Source organism: Plectropomus leopardus, chromosome 21, assembly GCF_026936395.1.
Source record: "Plectropomus leopardus strain MGB_pleo_1.0 chromosome 21, ASM2693639v1, whole genome shotgun sequence".
NCBI lineage: Eukaryota > Metazoa > Chordata > Actinopteri > Perciformes > Serranidae > Plectropomus > Plectropomus leopardus.
The window spans coordinates 12,712,954-12,729,348 of NC_142196.1; the positions used below are offsets into that span (position 1 = coordinate 12,712,954).

The following is a 16,395-nucleotide window of genomic DNA, read 5'->3' on the forward strand; positions in this document are numbered from 1 at the left end:
ACACACACACACACACACAAAGAATAATCAACCTGTACACTAGGTTTTAAACTTATGGATATTATGTCTCTTTTATCATAATTATGCAACTTAACTCTGCTTTTACATTTGCTTATTACTGATCCAGTTTATTAACCTATTTAACTGTATTTGCTGAGTTTATTCTTATGTTACCTTTTATTATAATTATATACATTACTGTAATTTATTTAGGCTTATGGTATTATTAAAGTATTTTTTACTCTGAATTAATAAAAAAACAAAAACAAAGATTATTATTTTATGATTGTTAAAGAATGGAAAAATGAGGTGGAGAAAAGACATACTGCTAAAAACTTGCAGCTGACTCAGCACACACTGTCTCTGAAAAGACTGAGATCATGTGGTCTGCTCAGTCACTCCTAGATTACTGTTTATGTTGCTCAGAGCTGTTCCAAAAAGGTTTTTGATGTTAACAAAATATGTGTTTAAGCATGTGTGTGTACTGGGTAAAGAAACACACCTGACTATCTCCTCAGGGAAACAGCTGTTGATAGCATTGATGTGCTCCTGCAGAGGGGAGCCAGGCTCAGCCTCAATTTCTTGCACTTTCTTAAGCCCCCCACTGGTCACAAACAGGCGGCGAGCCTTACTGTCATGAGGTAGCACCTTTAAGAAGTGGCATAAAAGAGTATTTAATACAGATTGAAAATCTTTGTCAACAAAATGTGAAAAAATAACAATGTTGATTTTTACTATGCAGATGACTGTTTCAGGCTGTGGATTCGCTCACCTTGCTGAACTGGCAGACAACATGTTTAAGGATGTTGCTTGGGACGTCATAAAGGAGTGGCTCCAGACCTGGCAGGTATGTGCACTTCTGCAGAATACTCTTCAGAGCCTTCTTACTCTGAAAATCACAGAAGGAATGAAGTATAAAGCATACAGTCATATAAAGCATTTCCTTTTTTTGTTATCAGCCTTACAGAAAGTGACCTTTGATAGGAACTGACTTATGATTCTCTCTATGGTTTTAAAAGACCAGGGAGGGACCAGACCAAGCATAGCTCACTAGATCCTTCCCATGGGCTCACCACCCATAGGAGGGGCCAATGGGGTCGGGTGCGATGTGAGTTGGGCGGCAGCCAAAGGCAAGGACCTTGGCGGTCCGATCCTCGGCTGCAGAAGCTAGCTCTAGGGACGTGGAATGTCATCTCTCTGGTGGGGAAGGAGCCTGAGCTGGTGCGCAAGGTTGAGAAGTTCCGACTAGATATAGTTGGCCTCACTTCGACACATAGCTTGGGCTCCAAAAACCAGTCTTCTCGAGAGGGACTCTCTTCTATTCTGGAGTTGTCACTGGTGAGAGGCGCCGGGCAGGGATGGCAATACTTATTGCCCCCTGGCTCAGTGCCTGTATGTTGGAGTTTACCCCGGTGGACAAGAGAGTAGCCTCGCTCCGCCTATGGGTGGGGCGGATCCTGACTGTTGTTTGTGCTTATGGTCCAAACAGCAGCTCGGAGTATCCACCCTTTTTAGAGTCCTTAGAGGGGGTGCTGGAGAGTTCTCCTACTGGGGATTCCCTCGTTCTGCTAGGGGACTTCAATGCTCATGTTGGCAGCGACAGTGAGACCTGGAGGGGCGTGATCGGGAGGAATGCCCCCCCCCGATCTGAACCTAAGTGGTGTTTTGTTATTGGACTTCTGTGGTAGCCACAGATTGTCCACAACGAACACCATGTTCAGGCATAAGGGTGTCCATATGTGCACTTGGCATCAGGACACCCTAGGTCGCAGTTCAATGATCAACTTTGTAATCGTGTCGTCGAACTTGCGGCTGCATATCTTGGACACTTGGGTGAAGAGAGGGGCGGAGCTGTCAACTGATCACCACTTGGTGGTGAATTGGCTCCGATGGTGGGGGAGGACGCCGGTCAGACCTGGCAGACCCAAACGCATTGTGAGGTTCTGCTGGGTACGTCTGGTAGAGTCTCCCAGCAGAAGGAGCTTCAACTCCCTGGGCTCTCCCTTAGAGATAGGGTGAGAAGCTCGGTCATCCGGGAGGATCCGCGTTGAGAAGAGCCTGGTGAGGTGGCTCAGGCATCTAATTCAGATGCCTCCCGAACACCTCCATGGTGAGGTGTTCAGGGCACGTCCCACCAGTAGGAGACCCCGGGGAAGACCCAGGACACTCTGAAGAGCGTGGCCTGGGAACGCCTCGGGATCCCCTGGCCTGGGACTATTTTGACATGACATGACATGACATGACACACCATGACAGTGGATACTATTTTGGATGAAATACTATAGTATGACTTTTTGTGCTATTTTGGATGACATAATATACCATGACTTTTTTTGTGCTATTTTGGACGACATACAATGACTTTTCTGTGCTATTTTGGATGACATGCTACACTATGACTTTTTTGTGCTATTTTGGACGACATACCATACTGTGACTTTTTTTAAGCTATTTTGGAGGACATACCATACTATGACTTTTTTGTGCTATTTGGACAACAACCTATAGTATGACATTTTTACTATGATGACTTCTGTGCAATTTTGGAGGACATACTATGGTATGATTTTTTTGTGTTATTTTGGACGATATGATATACTATTACTTTTTTATGCTATTTTTGATGACATGCTATAGTATGACTTTTTGTGCTATTTTGGATGACATAATATACCATGACTTTTTTTGTGCTATTTTGAACTACATACAATGACTTTTCTGTGCTATTTTGGACGACATATCGTACTATGACTTTTTTTAAGCTATTTTGGAGGGCATACCATACTATGACTTTTTTGTGCTATTTGGACAACAACCTATAGTATGGCATTTTTATGCTGTTTTGAAGGACACACTATACAATAAAATGTAAAGCTATTTTGGATGACTTGCTTTATTTATGTTATTAATTTTAATGAAATATGATAGTATGACTTTTTGGTGCTATTTTGGACAACATACCATACTATGACTTTTTTTGTGCTATTTTAGACGACAAACTATACTGACTTTTTAATGCTATTTTGGATAACATACTATACTATGACATTTTTGTGCTATTTTGGACGACATACTATAGTATGACTTTTTAATGCTACTTTGGAACACATACTAGAGTATGACTTTTTTTTATGTGACTTTGGACCACATACTGTGGTGACTTTTTTGTGCTATTTTGAACCACATGCTATAGTATTACCTTTTAATGCTATTTTGGACCACATGCTATGGCGTTTTTTCGACATTCTATACTTGGACATGTAATATTGTGACATTTTTTGTCATTTTTTCGACATGCAATATTATAATGTTTTTGTCCGTTTGTTTAAAATTCTCTATTAAGACGTGTGTTGACATGTTGAAAACATGACATGCTATATTATGATGTTATTGGACTTGTGTTCAACATTTAATACTATGACGTGTCTGTATATGCTATGCTATATGAATTCCAGTTGTTTTTTGGACATGTCATCGTTGGGAGACCAGCCAAGAATGGAAACTTGCACCCAGATCCTAACCCAAGCTGCTCATTCCCTCTGAGGGAGATGAACCCCTTCTTGAACATGCAAACAGCTGCACCCTGGCTCATGAGCATGTTTAACATGTTCATGAATCAGTAGCAGCAGCCATTTGAGCAATCAGTGACAGGAAACCACATGCAGGGGATGGAAACTTCCCAGCAGCAGGAGGAGAAGGTTTCTACTTGAACACGCCACCCCAAGGCCAGCCAATGAGAAGAGATGGACAGTGGAAAGACAGGATGTGACGGACCTCCAGATAAAGAGGAACAACAGATCACTGTATGTGCTTTTGCCTTATCTTGCTTAGATCTTGTTAGATGGTATATGTAACTCCCATATAAAGGAGTGAGGTAACTGTTGCTTCTGAGTTATGCTTTTGACATTTTTATCTTTGAATAAAGCCTGCCTTGAGCAGTTTTAACCTTTTTCTACCATCCCTGGGTGTTAGCCTTTTAATCCCTCTGAGAATCTGTTGAGTGGCTAAAAGACAAAAATAAGAAAACAAAACAAAACAAAACAAAAAAAGAAACAGGTTGCTGGACAAAAGCAAACTTTCAGTTTCCCAAGAGTAGAGGGACTGGAGATGCTCCCTAGGCCCGGGTGGTAGAGGGTTTAACTCCTGGTTTGGTTAACCATGAAAGATAGCATTATTGGATATCCATCACTCAGAAAGAAACAGACACCTCAACTCTCTAACAAGCCACTCTCGTAGATCTGATGTTGTTCGATTTGTTCGTCAAAGTAAAGGGAGAGACACAAACTCTTAAAGAGGAGAGCTGTTGCTCCTTGAAAGTCATATTTTGACATTTTTCGCCATACTACTAATTTTTTCGACATGCTATTTTATGTTGTTTTTGGCTGTTTTTGCAACATCCTATGCTACGGCCTGCCTCTGTGTGCTATTTTATATAGTTTAATGTTGTTTTGAGCTGGTTTTTTTTAGATGTCATATTTTGACATATTTCACCATACTATAGTCATGCATTACTGGTCATTTGACATACTATTTTTTGTTGTTTTTTGCCATTTTTAGAAAATCCTATACTATGGCGTGTCTCAGCATGTGGTCTTATGTGATTTTACATGGTTTTCATATGTTTATTGGACATGTAATATTTTGGCATATGTCGCCACTCTACAGGATTGCAGTTTTGGTCATTTTTTCCCATTTTTTGCCATATTACAGTATTGGTTTTCGGTCATTTTTTTGACATGCATTTTTATGAGGTTTTTGGCTATGGTGTGTCTTGGCACAGTATTTTATGCTATTTTGAGGTGTTTTAAGCTGTTTTTGGGACATGTCATATTTTGACATTTTTGCCATACGATAGCCTTGCCTTTTCGGTGATTTTTTCAACATGCATTTTGATGCTGTTTTTGGCCATTGTTGCAACATTTTATGCTATGGCGTGTCTTGGCACGGTATTTTATGCTGTTTTGAGGTGTTCAACTGTTTTTGGGACAAGTCATATTTTGACATTTTTGCCATACTATAGCCTTGCCTTTTCGGTGATTTTTTCAACATGCATTTTTATGTTGTTTTTGGCCATTTTTGCAACATTTTATGCTATGGCCTGTCTTTACATGGTATATTATGCTGTTTTGAGGTGTTTAAGCTGTTTTTGGGACATGTAATATTTTGACATTTTTGCCTTGCCTTTTGGGTCTTTTTTTTTCAACATGCACTTTTATGGGTGTTTTTGGCCATTTTTGCTAAATTCTTCGCTATGGCGTGTCTTGGCACAGTATTTTATGCTATTTTGAGATGTTTTCAGCTGTTTTTGAGACATGCAATATTTTGACATTTTTGCCATATTATAGCCTTCCCTTTTCGGTCATTTTTTCAACATGCATTTTGATGCTGTTTTTGGCCATTTTTGCAACATTTTATGCTATGGCGTGTCTTGCCATGCTATTTTATACTGTTTTAAGGTGTTTTCAGCTGTTTTTGAGACATGCAATATTTTGACATTTTTGCCATATTATAGCCTTGCCTTTTTGGTCATTTTTTCAACATGCATTGTTATGGTGTTTTTGGCCATTGTTGCAACATTCTATGCTATGGCGTGTCTTGGCACAGTGTATTATGCTCTTTTTAGGTTTTTTAAAGCTGTTTTGGGGACATGTCATATTTTGACATTTTTGCCATACTTATTGCCTTACCTTTTGGGTCTATTTTTCAACATTAATTTTTATTGGTTTTTTGGCCATTTTAGAAACATTTTATGCTATGGCGTGTCTTGGAACACCACTTTATGCTGTCTTAAGGTCTTTTCAGCTATTATTGGGACATGTCATATTTTGACATTTTTGCCGTACTATAGTCTTGCCTTTTGGGTCAGTTTTTTCAACATGCATTTTTATGTTCTTTTTGGGCAATTTTTGCAACATTTATGTTATGACGTGACTTTGCACACTTTTTCATGCTGCTTTTAGGTGTTCTCAGATGTTTTTGGGACATGTCATATTTTGACATTTTTGCCATACTATAGCCTTGCCTTTTCCGTCATTTTTTCAACATGCATTTTAATGATGTTTTTGGCCATTTCTGCAACATTTTATGCTATGGTGTGTCTTTGCACGCTATTTTATGCTGTTTTAAGGTGTTTTCAGCTGTTTTTGAGACATGTCTTATTTTGACATTTTTGCCATACTATAGCCTTGCCTTTTCGGTCATTTTTTCAACATGCATTTTGATGCTGTTTTTGGCCATTTCTGCAACATTTTATGCTATGGCGTGTCTTTGCACGCTATTTCATACTGTTTTAAGGTGTTTTCAGCTGTTTTTGAGACGTGCCATATTTTGACATTTTTGCCATACTATAGCCTTGCCTTTTCCGTCATTTTTTCAACATGCATTTTGATGCTGTTTTTGGCTATTTCTGCAACATTTTATGCTATGGCGTGTTTTGGAGCACTATTTTATGCTGTTTTAAGATGTTTTCAGCTGTTTTTGAGACGTGCCATATTTTGACATTTTTGCCATACTATAGCCTTGCCTTTTCGGTCATTTTTTCAACATACATTTTGATGCTGTTTTTGGCCATTTCTGCAACATTTTATGCTATGGTGTGTCTTGCCATGCTATTTTATGCTGTTTTGAGGTGTTTTTAGCTGTTTTTGAGACGTGCCATATTTTGACATTTTTGCCATACTATAGCCTTGCCTTTTCAGTCATTTTTTCAACATGCAGTTTTATGGTGTTTTTGGCCATTTCTGCAACATTTTATGCTATGGCGTGTCTTTGCGTGCTATTTTATGCTGTTTTTAGGTGTTTTTAGCTGTTTTTGAGACATGTCATATTTTGACATTTTTGCCATACTATAGCCTTGCCTTTTCCGTCATTTTTTCAACATGCATTTTAATGGTGTATTTGGCCATTTTTGCTAAATTCTTCATTATGGCGTGTTTTGGCACGGTGTTTTATGCTATTTTGAGATGTTTTAAGCTGTTTTGGGGATATAACATATTTTAACATTTTTGCCATACTATAGCCTTGCCTTTTTGGTCATTTTTTCACCAATGCATTTTGATGCTGTTTTTGGCAATTTTTCCAACATTTAATGCTATGGCGTGTCTTTGCACACTATTTTATACTGTTTTAAGGTGTTTTCAGCTGTTTTTGAGACATGTCATATTTTGACATTTTTGCCATACTATAGCCTTGCCTTTTGGGTCATTTTTTCAACATGCATTTTGATGCTGTTTTTGGCCATTTCTGCAACATTTTATGCTATGACGTGTCTTGCCACGCTATTTTATACTGTTTTAAGGTGTTTTCAGCTGTTTTTGAGACATGTCTTATTTTGACATTTTTGCCATACTATAGCCTTGCCTTTTCCGTCATTTTTTCAACATGCATTTTGATGCTGTTTTTGGCCATTTCTGCAACATTTTATGCTATGGCGTGTCTTTGCACGCTATTTTATACTGTTTTAAGGTGTTTTCAGCTGTTTTTGAGACATGCCATATTTTGACATTTTTGCCATACTATAGCCTTGCCTTTTTGGTCATTTTTTCAACATGCATTTTGATGCTGTTTTTGGCCATTTCTGCAACATTTTATGCTATGGCGTGTCTTGCCATGCTATTTTATACTGTTTTAAGGTGTTTTCAGCTGTTTTTGAGACGTGCCATATTTTGACATTTTTGCCATACTATAGCCTTGCCTTTTCGGTCATTTTTTCAACATACATTTTGATGCTGTTTTTGGCCATTTCTGCAACATTTTATGCTATGGTGTGTCTTGCCATGCTATTTTATGCTGTTTTGAGGTGTTTTTAGCTGTTTTTGAGACGTGCCATATTTTGACATTTTTGCCATACTATAGCCTTGCCTTTTCAGTCATTTTTTCAACATGCAGTTTTATGGTGTTTTTGGCCATTTCTGCAACATTTTATGCTATGGCGTGTCTTTGCACGCTATTTTATGCTGTTTTTAGGTGTTTTCAGCTGTTTTTGAGACATGTCATATTTTGACATTTTTGCCATACTATAGCCTTGCCTTTTTGGTCATTTTTTCAACATGCATTTTGGTGCTGTTTTTGGCCATTTCTGCAAAATTTTATGCTATGACGTGTCTTGCCATGCTATTTTATACTGTTTTAAGGTGTTTTCAGCTGTTTTTGAGACATGTCTTATTTTGACATTTTTGCCATACTATAGCCTTGCCTTTTCCGTCATTTTTTCAACATGCATTTTAATGGTGTTTTTGGCCATTTCTGCAACATTTTATGCTATGGCGTGTCTTTGCCATGCTATTTTATGCTATTTTGAGATGTTTTAAGCTGTTTTGGGGATATATCACATTTTAACATTTTTGCCATACTATAGCCTTGCCTTTTGGGTAATTTTTTTTTCAACATGCATTTTTATGGTGTTTTTGGCCATTGTTGCAACATTCTATGCTATGGCGTGTCTTGCCACACCATTTTATGCTATTTTAAGGTGTTTTCAACTGTTTTTGAGATGTGCCATATTTTGACATTTTTGCCATACTATAGCCTTGCCTTTTGGGTCATTTTTTCAACATGCATTTTGGTGCTGTTTTTGGCCATTTCTGCAAAATTTTATGCTATGGCGTGTCTTTGCGTGCTATTTTATACTGTTTTAAGGTGTTTTCAGCTGTTTTTGAGACATGTCTTATTTTGACATTTTTGCCATACTATAGCCTTGCCTTTTCCGTCATTTTTTCAACATGCATTTTAATGGTGTTTTTGGCCATTTTTGCTAAATTCTTCGCTATGGCGTGTCTTGGCACGGTGTTTTATGCTATTTTGAGATGTTTTAAGCTGTTTTGGGGATATATCACATTTTAACATTTTTGCCATACTATAGCCTTGCCTTTTGGGTAATTTTTTTTTCAACATGCATTTTTATGGTGTTTTTGGCCATTGTTGCAACATTCTATGCTATGGCGTGTCTTGCCACACCATTTTATGCTATTTTAAGGTGTTTTCAACTGTTTTTGAGATGTGCCATATTTTGACATTTTTGCCATACTATAGCCTTGCCTTTTGGGTCATTTTTTCAACATGCATTTTGATGCTGTTTTTGGCCATTTCTGCAACATTTTATGCTATGACGTGTCTTGCCACGCTATTTTATACTGTTTTAAGGTGTTTTCAGCTGTTTTTGAGACATGCCATATTTTGACATTTTTGCCATACTATAGCCTTGCCTTTTTGGTCATTTTTTCAACATGCATTTTGATGCTGTTTTTGGCCATTTCTGCAACATTTTATGCTATGGCGTGTCTTTGCATGCTATTTTATACTGTTTTAAGATGTTTTAAGCTGTTTTGGGGATATATCACATTTTAACATTTTTGCCATACTATAGCCTTGCCTTTTCCGTCATTTTTTCAACATGTATTTTAATGATGTTTTTGGTCATTTTAGCAACATTTTATGTTATGGCTTGTCTCTGCACTGTATTTCATGCTGTTTTGAGGTGTTTTCAGCTGTTTTTGGGACATGCAATATCAATGTCACAGCATTACAAACCAGAACGTACTGAGCTTGGATAATTTTGTTAGATTTAAGGATGTCTGTCTTAAATACTGCATGACTTGGCTCCTCCCTCCTTTGGTGCTTTTATAAAACAGAAAACATCTACTGACTGGCATACCGGGTCGTTCACGAGAAGAGACTTTAGCTCCAAACAGAAGGATTGCTTTTGGTCAGGCAGAATTTTCGGTGAGAGCTACTCATACCTGGAATACTCTTCCAGCGCAGCTCAGGGAACATGACAATTACCTTTCTTGTGAAAGAAATTTAAAGTTATGGTTCATAGATGGTCAAGTGTCTGAACAATTTCTCTGAAAAATATGTGTGTTATTGCATGTGCTGTAATGTATAGTATTGTAGTGTATTGTATGCAATGTATCTTATAAGAAGGCATAGTAATGTTTTTCATGCATTTTAATTTTTGTAGTGCTCAAGTAATGTTTTCACTGTCTTGTATGATACCAATGAATTAAATGACATTTTTGCATACTATAGCCTTTTCATTTTTCAACATGCATTTTATGCCATTTTGCAACATTTATGCTATGGTGTGTCTTTGCACGCTATTTTACACTGTTTTAAGGTGTTTTCAGCTGTTTTTGGGATATGCCATATTTTGACATTTTGCCATACTATAGCCTTGCCTTTTCGGTCATTTTTCAACATGCATTTTTATGGTGTTTGTTTGCCATTTTTGCAACACTTTATGCTATGGTGTGTCTTTGCACGCTATTTTATGCTGTTTTGAGGTGTTTTCAGCTGTTTTTGAGACATGTCATATTTTGACATTTTTGCCATACTATAGCCTTGCCTTTTTGGTCATTTTTTCAACATGCATTTTGATGCTGTTTTTGGCCATTTTTTCAACATTTTATGCTATGGCGTGTCTTTGCACGCTATTTTACACTGTTTTAAGATGTTTTCAGCTGTTTTTGAGACGTGCCATATTTTGACATTTTTGCCATATAGCCTTGCCTTTTCTGTCATTTTTTCAACATGCATTTTGATGCTGTTTTTGGCCATTTTTGCAACATTTTATGCTATGGCGTGTCTTTGCACGCTATTTTATACTGTTTTAAGGTGTTTTCAGCTGTTTTTGAGACGTGCCATATTTTGACATTTTTGCCATACTATAGCCTTGCCTTTTCAGTCATTTTTTCAACATGCATTTTGATGCTGTTTTTAGCCATTTTTGCAACATTTTATGCTATGGCGTGTCTTTGCACGCTATTTTACACTGTTTTAAGGTGTTTTCAGCTGTTTTTGAGACGTGCCATATTTTGACATTTTGCCATACTATAGCCTTGCCTTTTCGGTCATTTTTCAACATGCATTTTGATGCTGTTTTTGGCCATTTCTGCAACATTTTATGCTATGGCGTGTCTTTTACGCTATTTTATACTGTTTTAAGGTGTTTTCAGCTGTTTTTGAGACGTGCCATATTTTGACATTTTGCCATACTATAGCCTTGCCTTTTCGGTCATTTTTTCAACATGCATTTTGATGCTGTTTTTGGCCATTTCTGCAACATTTTATGCTATGGCGTGTCTTTGCACGCTATTTCATACTGTTTTAAGGTGTTTTCAGCTGTTTTTGAGACGTGCCATATTTTGACATTTTTGCCATACTATAGCCTTGCCTTTTCGGTCATTTTTTCAACATGCATTTTGATGCTGTTTTTGGCCATTTCTGCAACATTTTATGCTATGGCGTGTCTTTGCACGCTTATTTTACACTGTTTTAAGGTGTTTTCAGCTGTTTTTGAGACGTGCCATATTTTGACATTTTTGCCATACTATAGCCTTGCCTTTTTGGTCATTTTTTCAACATGCATTTTGATGCTGTTTTTGGCCATTTCTGCAACATTTTATGCTATGGCGTGTCTTTGCACGCTATTTTACACTGTTTTAAGGTGTTTTCAGCTGTTTTTGAGACGTGCCATATTTTGACATTTTTGCCATACTATAGCCTTGCCTTTTTGGTCATTTTTTCAACATGCATTTTGATGCTGTTTTTGGCCATTTCTGCAACATTTTATGCTATGGCGTGTCTTTGCACGCTATTTTATACTGTTTTAAGGTGTTTTCAGCTGTTTTGAGGCGATGCCATATTTTGACATTTTTGCCATACTATAGCCTTGCCTTTTCGGTCATTTTTCAACATGCATTTTGATGCTGTTTTTGGCCATTTCTGCAACATTTTATGCTATGGCGTGTCTTTGCAAGCTATTTTACACTGTTTTAAGGTGTTTTCAGCTGTTTTTGAGACGTGCCATATTTTGACATTTTTTGCCATACTATAGCCTTGCCTTTTCGGTCATTTTTTCAACATGTATTTTGATGCTGTTTTTGGCCATTTCTGCAACATTTTATGCTATGGCGTGTCTTTGCACGCTATTTCATACTGTTTTAAGGTGTTTTCAGCTGTTTTTGAGACGTGCCATATTTTGACATTTTTGCCATACTATAGCCTTGCCTTTTCGGTCATTTTTTCAACATGCATTTTGATGCTGTTTTTGGCCATTTCTGCAACATTTTATGCTATGGCGTGTCTTTGCAAGCTATTTTACACTGTTTTAAGGTGTTTTCAGCTGTTTTGAGACGCGCCATATTTTGACATTTTGCCATACTATAGCCTTGCCTTTTCGGTCATTTTTTCAACATGCATTTTGATGCTGTTTTTGGCCATTTCTGCAACATTTTATGCTATGGCGTGTCTTTGCACGCTATTTTACACTGTTTTAAGGGGTTTTCAGTTGTTTTTGTGACGTTCCATATTTTGACATTTTGCCATACTATAGCCTTGCCTTTTCGGTCATTTTTTCAACATGCATTTTGATGCTGTTTTTGGCCATTTCTGAAACATTTTATGCTATGGCGTGTCTTTGCACGCTATTTTACACTGTTTTAAGGTGTTTTCAGCTGTTTTGAGATCGTGCCATATTTTGACATTTTGCCATACTATAGCCTTGCCTTTTCGGTCATTTTTCAACATGCATTTTGATGCTCTTTTTGGCTATTTCTGCAACATTTTATGCTATGGCGTGTCTTTGCACGCTATTTCATACTGTTTTAAGGTGTTTTCAGCTGTTTTGAGGCGTGCCATATTTTGACATTTTTGCCATACTATAGCCTTGCCTTTTCGATCATTTTTTCAACATGCATTTTGATGCTGTTTTTGGCCATTTCTGCAACATTTTATGCTATGACGTGTCTTTGCAACGCTATTTTACACTGTTTTAAGGTGGTTTCAGCTGTTTTTGAGACATGCCATATTTTGACATTTTTGCCATACTATAGCCTTGCCTTTTCGGTCATTTTTTCAACATGCATTTTGATGCTGTTTTTGGCCATTTCTGCAACATTTTATGCTATGGCGTGTCTTTGCAAGCTATTTTACACTGTTTTAAGGTGTTTTCAGCTGTTTTTGAGACGTGCCATATTTTGACATTTTTGCCATACTATAGCCTTGCCTTTTCGGTCATTTTTCAACATGCATTTTGATGCTGTTTTTGGCCATTTCTGGAACATTTTATGCTATGGCGTGTCTTTGCACGCTATTTTACACTGTTTTAAGGTGTTTTCAGCTGTTTTTGAGGCGTGCCATATTTTGACATTTTGCCATACTATAGCCTTGCCTTTTCGGTCATTTTTTCAACATGCATTTTGATGCTGTTTTGGCCATTTCTGCAACATTTTATGCTATGGCGTGTCTTTGCAAGCTATTTTACACTGTTTTAAGGTGTTTTCAGCTGTTTTTGAGGCGATGCCATATTTTGACATTTTTGCCATACTATAGCCTTGCCTTTTCGGTCATTTTTTCAACATGCATTTTGATGCTGTTTTTGGCCATTTCTGCAACATTTTATGCTATGGCGTGTCTTGCCACACTATTTTACACTGTTTTAAGGTGTTTTCAGCTGTTTTTGAGACGATGCCATATTTTGACATTTTGCCATACTATAGCCTTGCCTTTTTCGGTCATTTTTTCAACATGCATTTTGATGCTGTTTTTGGCCATTTCTGCAACATTTTATGCTATGGCGTGTCTTTGCAAGCTATTTTACACTGTTTTAAGGTGTTTTCAGCTGTTTTTGAGACGTGCCATATTTTGACATTTTTGCCATACTATAGCCTTGCCTTTTCGGTCATTTTTTCAACATGCATTTTGATGCTGTTTTTGGCCATTTCTGCAACATTTTATGCTATGGCGTGTCTTTGCACGCTATTTCATACTGTTTTAAGGTGTTTTCAGCTGTTTTTGACACGTGCCATATTTTGACATTTTTGCCATACTATAGCCTTGCCTTTTCGGTCATTTTTTCAACATTCATTTTGATGCTGTTTTTGGCCATTTCTGCAACATTTTATGCTATGGCGTGTCTTTGCAAGCTATTTTACACTGTTTTAAGGTGTTTTCAGCTGTTTTTGAGGCGTGCCATATTTTGACATTTTGCCATACTATAGCCTTGCCTTTTCGGTCATTTTTTCAACATGCATTTTGATGCTGTTTTTGGCCATTTCTGCAACATTTTATGCTATGGCGTGTCTTTGCACGCTATTTCATACTGTTTTAAGGTGTTATCAGCTGTTTTTGACACGTGCCATATTTTGACATTTTTGCCATACTATAGCCTTGCCTTTTCGGTCATTTTTTCAACATGCATTTTGATGCTGTTTTTGGCCATTTCTGCAACATTTTATGCTATGGCGTGTCTTTGCAAGCTATTTTACACTGTTTTAAGGTGTTTTCAGCTGTTTTTGAGACGTGCCATATTTTGACATTTTTGCCATACTATAGCCTTGCCTTTTCGGTCATTTTTTCAACATGCATTTTGATGCTGTTTTTGGCCATTTCTGCAACATTTTATGCTATGGCGTGTCTTTGCAAGCTATTTTACACTGTTTTAAGGTGTTTTCAGCTGTTTTTGAGACTTGCCATATTTTGACATTTTGCCATACTATAGCCTTGCCTTTTCGGTCATTTTTCAACATGCATTTTGATGCTGTTTTTGGCCATTTCTGCAACATTTTATGCTATGGCGTGTCTTTGCACGCTATTTTACACTGTTTTAAGGTGTTTTCAGCTGTTTTTGAGACGTGCCATATTTTGACATTTTTGCCATACTATAGCCTTGCCTTTTCGGTCATTTTTCAACATGCATTTTGATGCTGTTTTTGGCCATTTCTGCAACATTTTATGCTATGGCGTGTCTTTGCACGCTATTTTATACTGTTTTAAGGTGTTATCAGCTGTTTTTGAGACGTGCCATATTTTGACATTTTTGCCATACTATAGCCTTGCCTTTTTGGTCATTTTTTCAACATGCATTTTGATGCTGTTTTTGGCCATTTCTGCAACATTTTATGCTATGGCGTGTCTTTGCACGCTATTTTACACTGTTTTAAGGTGTTTTCAGCTGTTTTTGAGACGTGCCATATTTTGACATTTTTGCCATACTATAGCCTTGCCTTTTCGGTCATTTTTTCAACATGCATTTTGATGCTGTTTTTGGCCATTTCTGCAACATTTTATGCTATGGCGTGTCTTTGCACGCTTATTTCATACTGTTTTAAGGTGTTTTCAGCTGTTTTTGAGACGTGCCATATTTTGACATTTTTGCCATACTATAGCCTTGCCTTTTCGGTCATTTTTTCAACATGCATTTTGATGCTGTTTTTGGCCATTTCTGCAACATTTTATGCTATGGCGTGTCTTTGCACGCTATTTTACACTGTTTTAAGGTGTTTTCAGCTGTTTTTGAGACGTGCCATATTTTGACATTTTTGCCATACTATAGCCTTGCCTTTTCGGTCATTTTTTCAACATGCATTTTGATGCTGTTTTTGGCCATTTCTGCAACATTTTATGCTATGGCGTGTCTTTGCACGCTATTTTACACTGTTTTAAGGTGTTTTTCAGCTGTTTTTGAGGCGTGCCATATTTTGACATTTTGCCATACTATAGCCTTGCCTTTTTGGTCATTTTTTCAACATGTATTTTGATGCTGTTTTTGGCCATTTCTGCAACATTTTATGCTATGGCGTGTCTTTGCACGCTATTTCATACTGTTTTAAGGTGTTTTCAGCTGTTTTTGAGACGTGCCATATTTTGACATTTTTGCCATACTATAGCCTTGCCTTTTCGGTCATTTTTTCAACATGCATTTTGATGCTGTTTTGGCCATTTCTGCAACATTTTATGCTATGGCGTGTCTTTGCAAGCTATTTTACACTGTTTTAAGGTGTTTTCAGCTGTTTTGAGACGTGCCATATTTTGACATTTTGCCATACTATAGCCTTGCCTTTTGGTCATTTTTTCAACATGCATTTTGGTGCTGTTTTTGGCCATTTCTGCAACATTTTATGCTATGGCGTGTCTTTGCAAGCTATTTTACACTGTTTTAAGGTGTTTTCAGCTGTTTTTGAGACGTGCCATATTTTGACATTTTGCCATATTATAGCCTTGCCTTTTCCGTCATTTTTTCAACATGCATTTTAATGGTGTTTTTGGCCATTTCTGCAACATTTTATGCTATGGCGTGTCTTTGCAAGCTATTTTACACTGTTTTAAGGTGTTTTCAGCTGTTTTGAGACGTGCCATATTTTGACATTTTGCCATACTATAGCCTTGCCTTTTCGGTCATTTTTTCAACATGCATTTTGATGCTGTTTTGGCCATTTCTGCAACATTTTATGCTATGGCGTGTCTTTGCAACGCTATTTCATACTGTTTTAAGGTGTTTTCAGCTGTTTTTGAGGCGTGCCATATTTTGACATTTTTGCCATACTATAGCCTTGCCTTTTCGGTCATTTTTCAACATGCATTTTGATGCTGTTTTTGGCCATTTCTGCAACATTTTAT

General features: G+C 37.3%; 1 protein-coding gene and 1 long non-coding RNA gene across 3 annotated transcripts in view; one reads left to right on the forward strand and one right to left on the reverse strand.

Annotated features, from left to right (window-relative positions):
* The window catches only part of spag6 (sperm associated antigen 6), a 42,616-nt gene that overhangs the window by 511 nt on the left and 25,710 nt on the right, over positions 1-16,395 (reverse strand). The window contains exons 9-10 of one of the 2 annotated variants that reach the window (XM_042510438.2): positions 773-889; positions 503-648 (exon numbers count right to left, since the gene is read on the reverse strand). In XM_042510438.2, coding sequence (XP_042366372.2) covers positions 503-648; positions 773-889 — 263 coding nt within the window. Of the gene's footprint in view, positions 1-3; positions 649-772; positions 890-16,395 lie in introns of those variants that run through there. The other variant, XM_088071665.1, reaches the window with a different exon arrangement.
* Positions 635-3,958, forward strand: LOC148186029 (uncharacterized). Its single transcript, XR_015775284.1, has 2 exons — positions 635-847; positions 3,456-3,958. It is a non-coding gene; the product is annotated as an uncharacterized LOC148186029 (long non-coding RNA).